Source organism: Balaenoptera borealis (genome assembly GCF_965194805.1).
Source record: "Balaenoptera borealis genome assembly, chromosome: 13".
In the NCBI taxonomy this organism is placed as follows: Eukaryota; Metazoa; Chordata; class Mammalia; order Artiodactyla; family Balaenopteridae; genus Balaenoptera; species Balaenoptera borealis.
The window spans coordinates 81,269,656-81,282,631 of NC_138870.1; the positions used below are offsets into that span (position 1 = coordinate 81,269,656).

Genomic DNA, 12,976 nt, shown 5'->3' on the forward strand with positions numbered 1-12,976 from the left:
CTAAAATCTAGCCCTAATCAATGTTTCAAAGTTTTCTTTCACTATTCTTGTAGCTCTTCTACTTGTTACTCTAATGAAAGTGACCAGCCATTTGCTATACCAGAACAGAGGAGATACTTGAATGTTAGTTAGATATTAGAAACTGGGTTTGTTTTAACCAATGTAAGTAAAATTGGGGGGGCCTTCAACTAGACCAGTGTTTCTCAAACTTCAGCTTGCATCAGAAACACCTGGAGGGCTGGGAAAACTCAGATTTCTGGGCTCCACCCAAAGAATTTTTGATTCAGTTGGTCTGGGCTGGAGTCTGAGAATTTGCATTTCTAACACATTTCCCACGTGACGCTGTTGCTGATGGCTCCGCAACCACACTTTGAGGATCACTGGTTTGCTTGTTAACTTCAACTAAAGTTAAAAAAACCAGAAAACCCCACAAACTTCCAGTTACAAGATAAATAAGATTTGGCGTTGTAATGTACAACCTGATAACTATAGTTAATACCATACTGTATATGTGAAAATTGCTAAGAGAGTAGATCATAAAAGTTCTCATCACAAGGAAAAAAACTGTAACTATGTGAGGTGATAGATGTTAACTAAACTTACTGTGGTGATCATTTCACCATTATACATATACTAAATGATTATGTTGTACACCTTAAACTTATACAGTGCTATATGCCAATTATTTCTCAATAAAACTAGGGGAAAATAAAAAAAAAATACTGCATCTTGTCACTCCTCATTCCAAATCTCTGGCACCTTGGATCCTTCTTAACTTGTTTTGGTGATAAAAGCACTTATCACCTTCTAACATACTATATATTTCACTTATTACTTATATTTATTGTGTGTCTTCTCTTCTAGAATATAAACTCCTTGAGTGCAGGGGTCTTTGTTTTGTTCCTGAACACATCCTAAGCCCTTGGCACATAGTAGGCACTCAATGTATATCCACTGAATGAATGAATGAATGAATGAAGGAATGACTACGTTAGGTACATTGTACAACATACTGTTTCAAGTCAGTGCTATATAACAGTATCTTTTTGAAAATGTTGCCTGTTGCTATACAAGACAGTTACAAGTATCTAAGTTACTCAATGACAAATTAATTTCCTTTCCTGTTTTATCTGCTTGTTAGTCCATACATTCTTATTTTTAGACATTTCTACTAGTGGTCTGAGGATGTGGAATACACACATACACATATCTATTTAAATATATCCTGTACAATCGGTGTTAGGGCTGAATATATTCTAGACTGAAACAATTTCATAAGCCGACCCTTCAGTCAGCACATGGAGTTAAGGAAACTACATTTTAGTCCCTAAGGTACTATGGATTTTAAAGAAGTAATTATCTTTGACATAAGGTATTTTTAGTCAATAAAGAGTAGAAACTCTATAGTATTATTTCCCACTGTCTACCTTATAGGACAACAGTTATTATAATACTAGTTTTCATTTCTTGGGGGCTAACTATATGACAGGCAATGCGCTAAACACTCCACATACTTTAGCTTATGTAGTTCTCATTACAACCCTGTTGGGAGAAGGAAATCGAAGTCCAAAGAGCTTCAACAGCTGGCATAGGATTACACAGCCATAAGGGGCAGGGAAAGCTTCTACTCTAGATCTGTTTGAAACCTATTAAGATGAAAGTCTGAGTATAGCAAGGAGCAGGAGTAAAACAGAATTCTTGGAGAAATATTATGACATAAATCCAAATGTGGGGCTCAAGGTTGAAAGGGAGCTGTTCCACATTCTATCTTCCACAGTCTAAGAGAGAAAGCTTGTAACAAGTAAGACCACTCATATTTCATGTAGATATCTCCTGCCTGAGGTTAAAACTGTATTTTCAAGAGCAATAGAATTTTTCCTTTAAATTAAAAACAAACCCAAGATTTTAAATGATTGTTTCCCATTGTATTGCTCCTTTCCTGTCACTGTTTTTCATCTAGAACATGGAGTCCTTGGCGGGGAAAGGAAGGGCATGATCATTCATCTCCATTAACAGTCTTGAGTGGTTTCTGTTATCTAATAATTTCTGAGTTGACAGACGTGGAAATGCTCATGTAGTTAAATGACTATTCATCCACACTGGACTTTCACTTAAGCTCTGCATACATCTTTCACAGTCATGTTTCAGGTCATGTCTCATTAATTGAGCAGATCTTTGAAAATTCTACTCTTTTTTCAAATAAACCTCTTCTTGGAGTTATGCCAACAAAAAAGCAGAACCATTCTGTAACAGTTTAGTATTTGGGGGGAGAGTAGGGAATTATTGTTATGTTCTAAATTCATTTATGATACATTGCTACATTAGAGCAGAGTCAACCAAATTGCATTCACAATGAAACCAAAACCTGTCATTTTTCAGGTGTTCAAATTCACTGCAGAGATGAACACTAGAATGACCCAAGTGCAGATAACCACTTTTTTTTCGTCTATTTGAGTCCATTATTGTCTGTGTCTTACTCATATGTTTGGTCTTAAGATGATCTTAAATATATCTCCCTCTTCATCATTCTTTTTTCTCTTTTATTAGTCATCTTGTTTTCCAAAATGTGGTGCTATAGGAAACAATTTTACTTCATGGAGAGTGAGAAAGGACATTGTTTTTATGAATATTGTACTGTTTCTACCTAACAGATTGAAAATTCTTACCCCTTATCAATGAAGTTAACTGATGTGTGTGAGTGGATTGTCTGAGAATTTCATGACCTCTCTCCCGTGCGTGAGCAAATGAAGGATGGAGAGTCATCTCTTTTGTACAAATCAACCTTTTTTTTTCCCCAGTAACCATTAATTCACTTACATTTGCAAGCATCTGGGGCAGAGAAAGGTCTTCGGAGGTCCCGGTAGAAGCCTGGCTTACATCGTTGGCAATGCTGACCTTCTGTGTTGTGCTGACAGTCATTGCAGACGCCACCACTACGATTCCCTGATGCTTCCCACACATTAATGTCAAAGTGACAGGCATCAGCATGTCCATTGCACTTGCAGGCTGGGAAAAAGAAGCATGGGAGGAAAACAAAGAATTAAAAATAAAATGACAGGTTCTCTAATATTCAGGCAGTTAAAAGTAGGGTAAGCTGATTCCTAATTTTTAAAAATTTAGTTTTTTCACACTCAGAGACATAGAGAACAGACTTGTGGTTGCCAAGGGGGAGGGGAGATGGGGGAGGGATGGAGTGGCAGTTCGGGGTTAGCAGATGCAAACAATTATATATAGAATGGATAAACAACAAGGTCTTACTGTACAGCACAGGGAACTATATTCAATATCCTGTGATAAACCATAATGGAAAATAATATTTTTAAAAGAATGTATATATATGTACATACATCTATATGTATGTATATCTGAATCACTTTGCTGTACAGCAGAAATTAACACAACATTGTAAATCAACTATACTTCCATTAAAAAAAATTTAGTTTTTTGAATAGTATACATTTTCACAGTACAAGATTCAAAACAGTATAAAAACATTTATACATTAAGAACTCTTTCACCCTGTTTCCTCTGGCCTTCAGTAGCTGCTTTCCTTTCTTCCTTCCTTCCTTCTCTTTCTCCCTTCCTTCCCTCCCTCCTTCCTCCGAGCCTAGAAGGAACCTTCTGGTGGGCAGAGGTTAGTAACTTGGCAGATAGATTGATTTACCTTTCATGAAGTACTATTCCTCAGCTATTGCTGTACTGGTGAGTACGAGGTAGTCTCCTATAGAAGCCTTAATTTTCTTATAGAAGAGGCTTGCAGAGTTTCTTATATAACAATTTCTCAAAGACATTTCTAAGATTATCAGTCAATAGCGCCAAGTGACAAGTCTCTGTGTTCTATATGTATTTAGATATGCAGCTGGTTTCGGTGGAAAGGGCCAGAATGGCACTCTAGGAATTTAGGAGAAATTCTTTAGATTCTCTTGGTGAGTGATTTGAATAAGGATCCAGACTTTTTTCTGGAGGTCAACTGCATTTGAAAATGTTTGTGCTATTGTTTTTCATTGTTTCCTTGATGTGTTATGATATTTTGACCAGACTCATAGTCTTTAAAAAGCATATTGGAAGATAATTTAAGATTTATGCTTAGAGGAAATCCTTTACATTTCCTAGAAACTAAAATAAATCAGTTATGATTCCAAATTATGTAAGGGAAGAGACTTCTCACAATTTTACCCACTGTACTTGCCTTTAAATCCTAGTAAAACTGAAGTCTGTGAGTGTAAAGGTTGTTACGGGCATGTGTATTTCTCTGTGCATGTGTATTTCTATTTCATGTATATTTCATTTTGAATTGCAAAGAAAAAAAATGATTCATGTTCCCATATTTTTTACCCTTCTATCTAATTTCCAACCTCAAACCCAAAGTTAGCCATGGCAATGTTAGTCTCATTCTTGATGAACTGGCTTAGTTTTAAATCTAATTTGTCACTACAAGTATCGTAAGTGAAAAGAAAGGCATTATGGTATTACAGAAAAAAGACATTTAATTTGGAGTCTGAAGACTAGGGATCAAGTCCTGACTCTATCATTTACTAACTTTAGCAAGTTACTTAATCTTATTGAGCCTCAGTTTCCTGATCTCTAAAATGGGATTAACACCACCTACTTTATAGGGTTGTTTTGTGAACTGAATTCAAGATAGCTATTTTCATGATTATAATTCAATATCTCAGCTATGATGGTAACTGCACATTCTAATCCTCAGTTGCTCTTGCGTCTAGCCATGTTTTATTATGTCAAAGTCTCAGGGAGGGTGCTTAGGTCCCACATAGTGTCCCAGCAAATGGGCAACACATTCTTGGCAAAATAGTATATCGGTGATTTTGCAAGCAGTAATTGTTTCCAAATGGCTGAAGTTACAGTGGGCAGTGATATGGTCTATGTTTGATATGGGCTACTACTTTATATTGTGTTTCTAGAGACAAGAGACAACAAGGAGTCCATAGATGTTTACTTTACAAAGAAGGCTTTGAGTCTGTGTGTTTGGTACTTACTTCTGCACTCTTTTGGAGACCCTGTTTTGCCATCAGCTGCCTCCCAGGGGCGGTCATTGTATAAAGGTGCACAATGTTGGCAGTGGGTGCCTGCTGTGTTGTGCTTACACATACACTTTCCATGGACCTGCAAACAAAAATAAGTAAGCACTATGAGCACAAACAATGCTAGGAAAGAACACTCTTCCCACAACCTCATCTCATTGGTTGGCTTTAGCCATATGACATTCATTCATTTTTGTGAAGAAGTTGGTCATCAAGATGAAAGATCCTTTCTTTAGTTTGTCTTGTTGTTAATTCATATCCTTGGCTGTAGGATATGTGAACCTAATGAGCAATTCTGAGATTACTGGCTAGGCATTTACTTAAATTTTTTTTGTTTTGCTTTTTGTATTTTGTTTTTGTTTTTTTAATTATTTATTTATTTTTGGCTGCATTGGGTCTTCGTTGCAGTGCGCGGGCTTCTCATTGCAGTGGCTTCTCTTGTTGCGGAGCACGGGCTCTAGGCGCATGGGCTTCAGTAGTTGTGGCACGTGGGCTCAGTAGTTGTGGCTCGCAGGCTCTAGAGCGCAGGCTCAGTAGTTGTGGTGCATGGGCTTAGTTGCTCCGTGGCATGTGGGATCTTCCCGGTCCAGGGCTCAAACCCGTGTCCCCTGCACTGGCAGGCGGATTCTTAACCACTGCACCACCAGGGAAGCCCTACTTAAATTTTTAATACCTTTAAATTATTTTATTCTTTACACAAAAGTAATACATCTTCAATATAGAAAACTTAGAAATCTGTAATCCCATCACAAAGTGACATCATTATCAATATTTGAAGCATATATTTGAGGTACTTTAAAAATAAAATTATATTTAATAAGGTTTTTAAAAACACAATTATATTTAAAACTTCTTTTTTGGATTGAGATCATCATTTCATGTCATTAAATATTCTTGTACAACACACATTTTAATGGCTCCCTTGTATGATGTAAAATTTATTTGACCAATCCCCTATTTTTGGTCATTTAGGCTTTAAAATATTTTTACATACTATATTTTAATTCTATAATGAATATCCTTGTAGCTAACAATTTGTGTACATCTTTATTAGGACTGTGTTTTCTAGAGGTAAAATTGAACAGTCAACATTTGTATATTTTTAAGGCTTTGAACACATTTTGTCATAATGACTGGGCATTTTCTTTTAATCCCACAATTCAGAGTAGTTGAGGGTTTTTAAAATAGTATTTTTCACAGGGAGGAATACTTTAGTGGAATTATCTGGGATCTGAGAGTTTTATGAGAATTTTAATATTTTTTGTATTATCTCACCAATAATTTCTTTTTTAAAAATTTTATTTATTTATTTATTTGGCTGCATTGGGTCTTCATTGCTGCACACGGGCTTTCTCTAGTTGCGGCGAGTGGGGGCTACTCTTCATTGTGGTGCTCAGGCTTCTCATTGCAGTGGCCTCTCTTGTTGCGGAGCACAGGCTCTAGGTGCGTGGGCTTCAGTAGTTGTGGCTCACGGGCTCAGTAGTTGTGGCTCACGGGCTCTAGAGCGCAGGCTCAGTAGTTGTGGTGCATGGGCTTAATTGCTCTGCGGCATGTGGGATCCTCCCAGACCAGGGATAGAACCCGTGTCCCCTGCATTGGCAGGCGGATTCTTAACCACTGCGCCACCAGGGAAGTCCCCACACATTCACAGATTTCCCCTAGCCTCCTAGCACCACAGCTTGGTTAATTTTGTTTCCTCTTCCTGGAAACTCTCTTCCCTCTTCCCTTCTGCCTGTCAGAAATACTGCCCAACTTCAAGAACCATCTCAAAACCCAATCCCTCTCATAAAGTCCTAAATAATTTCTAAAAATTAATATTTGGGATCATCTGGAATACTTCCTAATAACTAAGTATTGCCCTGAATTCCAGTAGCAAAATGCATTTATTGCCACATGATGTCATGACTGTACAAATGAACGTTTTGTAAAGCAGCTCAGAATGGGATTCCCAAATTTGGATCTATGAGGTATTGTTGTTGTTTTCTTGAGAAACAGTATAAGAGGTAAATCAGCATAAAGGTGATAAATTATATCAACCAGTCAACAATTACTTAATGAATATCTACAAGAGAGAGTTGCTATGTTAGGCAATGTTTGGTACACAAAGCATTACAAAACATGATTTCTGTCTTTAAGCAAAGTATAATGTAGCTGGAGAAAAAAAAATTTACATAGAAAAAAATTACAGATAAACAAGACAATAAATAAATACCTAAGAAACAAAATGATGTTGGAATTCAAAAGATGCAGAAATCACCATAGATTAGCAGTTGTTTATGAGAGGGACTGGGTTTTGAGATGGTTCTTGAAGTTGGGCAGTATTTCTGACAGGAACACGGGAAGAGACTTTCCAGGAAGAAGAAACAAAATTAACCAAGCTGTGGTGCCAGGAGGCTAGGGAAAATCTGTGAACAAAGTTTATTTTAATACATCCAAAATATTCTGACTGTGATGATAAAGGAACTACTAAAAACAACATGTACTTAGAGTGGCCCGAAACAAAATGAATCTTAGAGTTCAACAAATGTGGAAATAACCAAAACCAGTACATTGATGTACTACTGCTGGACCGAATTTAACACTTGAGTAAGTTGTGTTATCTTATCCAGGATCCCCTTTCTCTTTTCATTTCCTTGGTATATATGTCTTTGGTTCTACCGGTAGAGGCACTCTGAAAATAGCATATGCATTATCCAAGTGTGTTACATGACTACTGTAGACCTTTATGCACACATAAAGTTCAAGTGCAGGATTTATTCAGGGCTTGGAGGACCACAGGCTACTTGTAAATGAATCACATGAGGACTAAGAGTTATAATCTGGGAAATTTCATAAATAATAATTTTGGTGGCCATCTTGCTAAATTTAATTTCTATGTATTGTAAAGTAAGGTTTTTGTGCTTAATGAAAATTAATTATAGCTGTCCTTTTCATTCTTAGGGATTAGCCAGGATATAGATTTTTTAAATGATAGAATTGACTCAGAGTACAATGTTGTTGCAAAAACTTTTGTTGATTTTCTTTATAGAAACCCAGCTAATATTATAGATTCAACTTATTGGTTTTGCTCTTGGAATGCCCAAGTGTAAGGTGAGTTATAGTTACCTATTTTCTTGGGCTTCTCTTTGTGACTATGCCTGCTAGGAGCTGTTTATACATAAAGTCCCATGGAGTTGTAATAGTCTACTATACATCACTATTCACATGTCCAGGCAAGAGCTAAAGACAAATTTGCACTTAAATTTGGAGATCTGCAGGAATTCAATTTCTACTGCTCTGTAAGAATGAAGTCTTTTCATCCTAGCTCCTGGATATCTAATTTTTCATATATTCTGGTAGAAATGCTCCAGTCCAACTGCTTTTTATTAAATATTTTAAATTCAACATTCCTTATCATAATGAAAAAAATAGAAATTCTATCAAATAACTTCTGCATGGTAAGATTCTTTTTTAATTGAAATATAGTTGATTTACAATGTGTTAATTTCTACTGTACAGCAAAGTGATTCAGTTATGTGCATATATATATATTCTTTTTCATATTTTCCATTATGGTTTATCACAGGATATTGAATATAGTTCACTGTGCTATACAGTAAGACCTTGTTTATCCATTCTATATCTAATAGTTTGCATCTGCTAACCTCAAACTCCAACTTCTTCCCTCTTCAACCCCCCTCCCCCTTGCTAATCACAAGTCTGTTCTCTATGTCTGTGAGTCTGTTTCTGTTTCGCAGATAAGTTCATTTGTGTCATATTCTAGATTTGCATGGTAAGATTCTTTAAAGGCTCTCAGTAAAAGATGGATGATTCTTTGTTTACTTGTACTAGATCCTGATTTCAAACAAAATGGAGTCTTTTGAAAAAATGAATAAGAAAAATCTTCCAAAGTTGAGGAATTTAGTGAAGCGAAGGCATACTTATATAGCTGGCACAAGTTAGTAGCATAATGAAGATTAGCAGAAAAAGCAGTTTTGTAACTGTCTAAATTCTATAATAACCTGTGAAAAAATAAAAAACAAACCACTACATACAAAACACCCAGGATACAAATATTTGATAGAATTAGAGTCAAAATTCCTAGAATAAACCATCCCTAATTCATCATTGCTGTTAAGGAGATTATATGGAATACTATCTGAGGAGGGCATTTGAAACAATGTTAAGAAGTCCAAAGTAAATATAGTAGAGACCAAGGTCAATAATTGCTATCTGTATAAAACTCTAAGTGCGGTCCCTGAGGTTGTGTCTTGAAGAGTACATAGGATTTTCCTTAAGGAGCAAAGACAAGAAGATAACCCCAAAGGAATATTCTGAATAGTCAGTAAGTAAACCAGAGGACATGTGTTGAATAAGTAGGTTCTATCTAGACCACGGAATACATTAAATAGCTTAAGAATGATGAATTTATCCTGTAATACTTAAGATCCATTGAAGATTTTTGAGTAAGGAAGTGATTGAAAGTTATATTAAATATACTTTATTTTCTTCTCTTTTAAAAGATTTCCTTTTATCTCCTATCTTGTCTGTTATGTTGTTTCTTCCCCCTCCTTTATTATTTCTTTTCCAAAATTTTTTACCCCAGCTTATACCTTCCAACAGCCAATGGCAGTCAAATATATTTTCTGATAATGTTTAGAATTTTAAAAGGTTGTTAATTTTTATTTTATTGCTTTTTTGTATCCTTCCTACTTTTAAAACAACCATTTATTCAATACTATATAAACATAGATGCTGCAAATTATTGCTACTTTTCTTTAGAGGAATTAAACTATCATTATAAGTCAGTTTATCTGGTTTGGTCTTGGAATGCCCAAGGCCTATATGTAATTTCACCTAACTCATAGCTTAGTCCTGGCCCACAAATTCCAGGCCTCAGGAGGCCACAGACATTTAGGGAAACCTCATCAAACATTCACATGTATCACAAGATAATGTGGACAGGTCAGTTCCCTCTGGAGTAAGGATTTCAGAGCATTCCCTCATTCCTGCATGCCAAGGATTGGGATGAACCTCCCAGGGTCTGAAAGATGCCAGCCCAGCAAATATTTCTGCACACAGAAAAATTCAAGGAGCTGTCATTTTGAGAATTACCAAAAATAGCTGTAAATCATTACCTAGACCATCTGAAACAAGAAATCCTTCCTCAGCAATACAGCTGTTACAGTTCAAGCTTGAAAGATCACCCACTATTTGATGCTCGTGAAAAATGTGCAAGTAAAACTAGGTCTTCATTGAAAAAACAAAACAAAACAGAAAAAGGAAAATTTAGTAACAAGTTAAACATAGCTCTTATTTGGTACACAAACATAAGCTAGATAAAGAGCAGGAAAATGGGAGTATGTATTTAAGGCTTAGTTGAGGAAGAGTGGTGTCTGGCTTTATAATTGGAAAATGAGAAATCTATTTCAACAAAAAATCTACAACTCCTAATTATCTAAGAGGTATACCTTGGCATTTTGGATATTCTATGAATTTCATAAACTCCTCTGCTATACTGAGAGTATGTTTCTCTGTTGATGTCAAAAGTTTTCCTACCTATATCTGAAACCAAGAAAGACCCTGTGGGACTCCTGGGCATGAAAGCCTTTCTGTGTCCCCCGTTTTTTGTTTGCAGGGAATAGCCTTCAGCCTCCATGACCTTCCCTGAGTTCCAAAGGGCAGGTCCAAACAGTTGCTAATCAAGGAATGGAGGGTATGCAAAGATAAGGGAGGAGCAGCCAAGAAACAGTAGTGCAGCCTTGGGGCAGGGTCCTGCTTCTGCCCCAAGGGACACACATAACAATACCTTTAAGCTCTTTACAGAACTAAAATTCCCAACAAATGGAAGATGTTAGCATTCTTCATTCCAGAGAAGCTTATCAAGAGACTACCTGGGCCAGATTAAAGGAACCAGAGAAGCTCATTAGGAGACCACCTGTGGTCAGATTAAAGGAGTGCAGGCCCTGCACACACCCTGACCCTTATCAACAATTCCGCCCTTGAACCATTGCTATAAAACTCCTCACCAAATCCTCCCAGGTTGGGACACACACTTTTGAGAGGCACGAGCCCGCTGTGTCCCTCTTTGCCTGGCAAAGCAATAAAGCTGTTCTTTTCTATTTCACCCAAAACTCTGTCTTCAAGATTTGATTCAGCACCAGTGCACAGAGGCCAAGTTTTCAGCCTCATGTCTAATAGTATTTATTTGTTACTAATATTAACCTACTTGCAAGTCATTTTTAGCATATTTATCTTACAGGGAGGGAATCATACAAACTTTGAACCAGTAATTTAAGGAATTACTGGAACAGCTTGCTCATTAACACCTGCGCACTTTGACAAATATTATATATTAGAGGCAAATAGACATAGAAGAGAAAATACCACTCCTTCATATGTAAGGCTATATAAGTAAGAATCTAGGTGGGGGCAAAATGAGGAAACGATTTTTTCAAATCCGTCATTGGAAGATACACATCTTGCTTAGAAAAGCTGCTTTTTTAAAATTATTTTTTAAAATTTATTTATTTTTGTCTCTGTTGGGTCTTCGTTGCTGCGTGCGAGCTTTCTCTAGTTGTGGTGAGCAGGGGCTACTCTTTGTTGAGGTGTGAAGACTTCTCATTGCGGTGGCTTCTTTTGTTGCGGAGCACGGGCTCTAGGCACGCGGGCTTCAGTAGTTGTGGCTCGCGGGTTCTAGAGCGCAGGCTCAGTAGTTGTGGCACACAGGCTTAGTTGTTCTGCAGTATGTGGGATCTTCCCGGACCAGGGCTCGAACCCGTGTCCCCTGCATTGGCAGGCAGATTCTTAACCACTGTGCCACCAGGGAAGCCCAAAAAGCTGCTTTTTAATTGTTCTCTTTGGGGCAGAAGGCCTTCTAGAAGTCAACAAACATAGAGTTGAGGAAATTGGCCATGGCAGGAGGTTGTGAGAATCTGGTTGTTTGCCATGTCAAGCATATGGGTAGGACAATCACTTATCAAGATGTTGTAGAATATTTAAATATTAGATGGAAGATTGGCTTTGATGACTTGTAAGGTCCTTCTAGTCTTAAGGTTCTATGATTCTAAGCCCTGCTACTCTGTATTGTGAATACTGCCTGGTTGTAGGCAACTACCCATAATCCTTTCTGAGCTACCAGATAAGACTTAAATGTCATATGGCTGGGTCCTGTTGGCATCTCTCCAGTGCAGCATGTTTCCAAATGATGTGAAAGTCAAACAAGGGAGAGCTAGGAGAATATCTCTTCTTTTTTGCAGGCACTACCTGATGTGGCACAAATGAAAAATAAATGTTAATAGTCTCTGAAGATTGATTTGCATTTGTCAATAATGACTATACCTAAACTAAATTGTATTCTTTCTGATTTTTCTTCTACTGTTTTCCTCCTTCTGAACTGCATTTTCCCCATTGCTTGTGACTAAAGTAATTGTAGGCTGTCATTCTAGCACCTGCCTTCCAAATAAAGGTATATTTCATCATCTAGTGATGCTCACCAGACATTCACCATAATGGAATTACCAAAGCGAATAATCAATCTGGTTAAAGCTTTGAAGGACTCAAATTAACTGAATTGCTTTGTGAATGTCTGATAAAATTTACTTCCCAACTGCTTTCCAAGAAAGAAAGGACCAACTATTGTTCATGTCCTACTAAACTTTATAATGAAAGTTAGTGGAAAAAAAGATTTTACAGCTAAATATTCAGAAATTCCTGAATTTCATCAATTGACTAATTTCCTTGAGCTCTTGTGTCATTATTGTTTACATATACATGATTTTATTTTCATTCTTTGAATTCCAATGGGAAATGAATATTCTTTCATACCATCATTGGAACTTTAAAAAATGTTTGTGAAAAAAGGATACAAACAGTGCCTATTCTATGAACCTAAGAAAAATGCCCACTTAAAGGCAGCTGTGGCAATTCACGGACCTCCATTTAGCTATGACAAA

At 36.8% G+C, this 12,976-nt stretch overlaps 1 protein-coding gene across 2 annotated transcripts in view; it reads right to left on the reverse strand.

The window, feature by feature from the left end:
- The window catches only part of NTN4 (netrin 4), a 111,018-nt gene that overhangs the window by 38,592 nt on the left and 59,450 nt on the right, over positions 1-12,976 (reverse strand). For both annotated transcript variants that reach the window (XM_082349538.1, XM_082349537.1), the window contains exons 4-5: positions 4,998-5,124; positions 2,818-3,006 (exon numbers count right to left, since the gene is read on the reverse strand). In XM_082349538.1, coding sequence (XP_082205664.1) covers positions 2,818-3,006; positions 4,998-5,124 — 316 coding nt within the window. The remainder of the gene's footprint in view (positions 1-2,817; positions 3,007-4,997; positions 5,125-12,976) is intronic.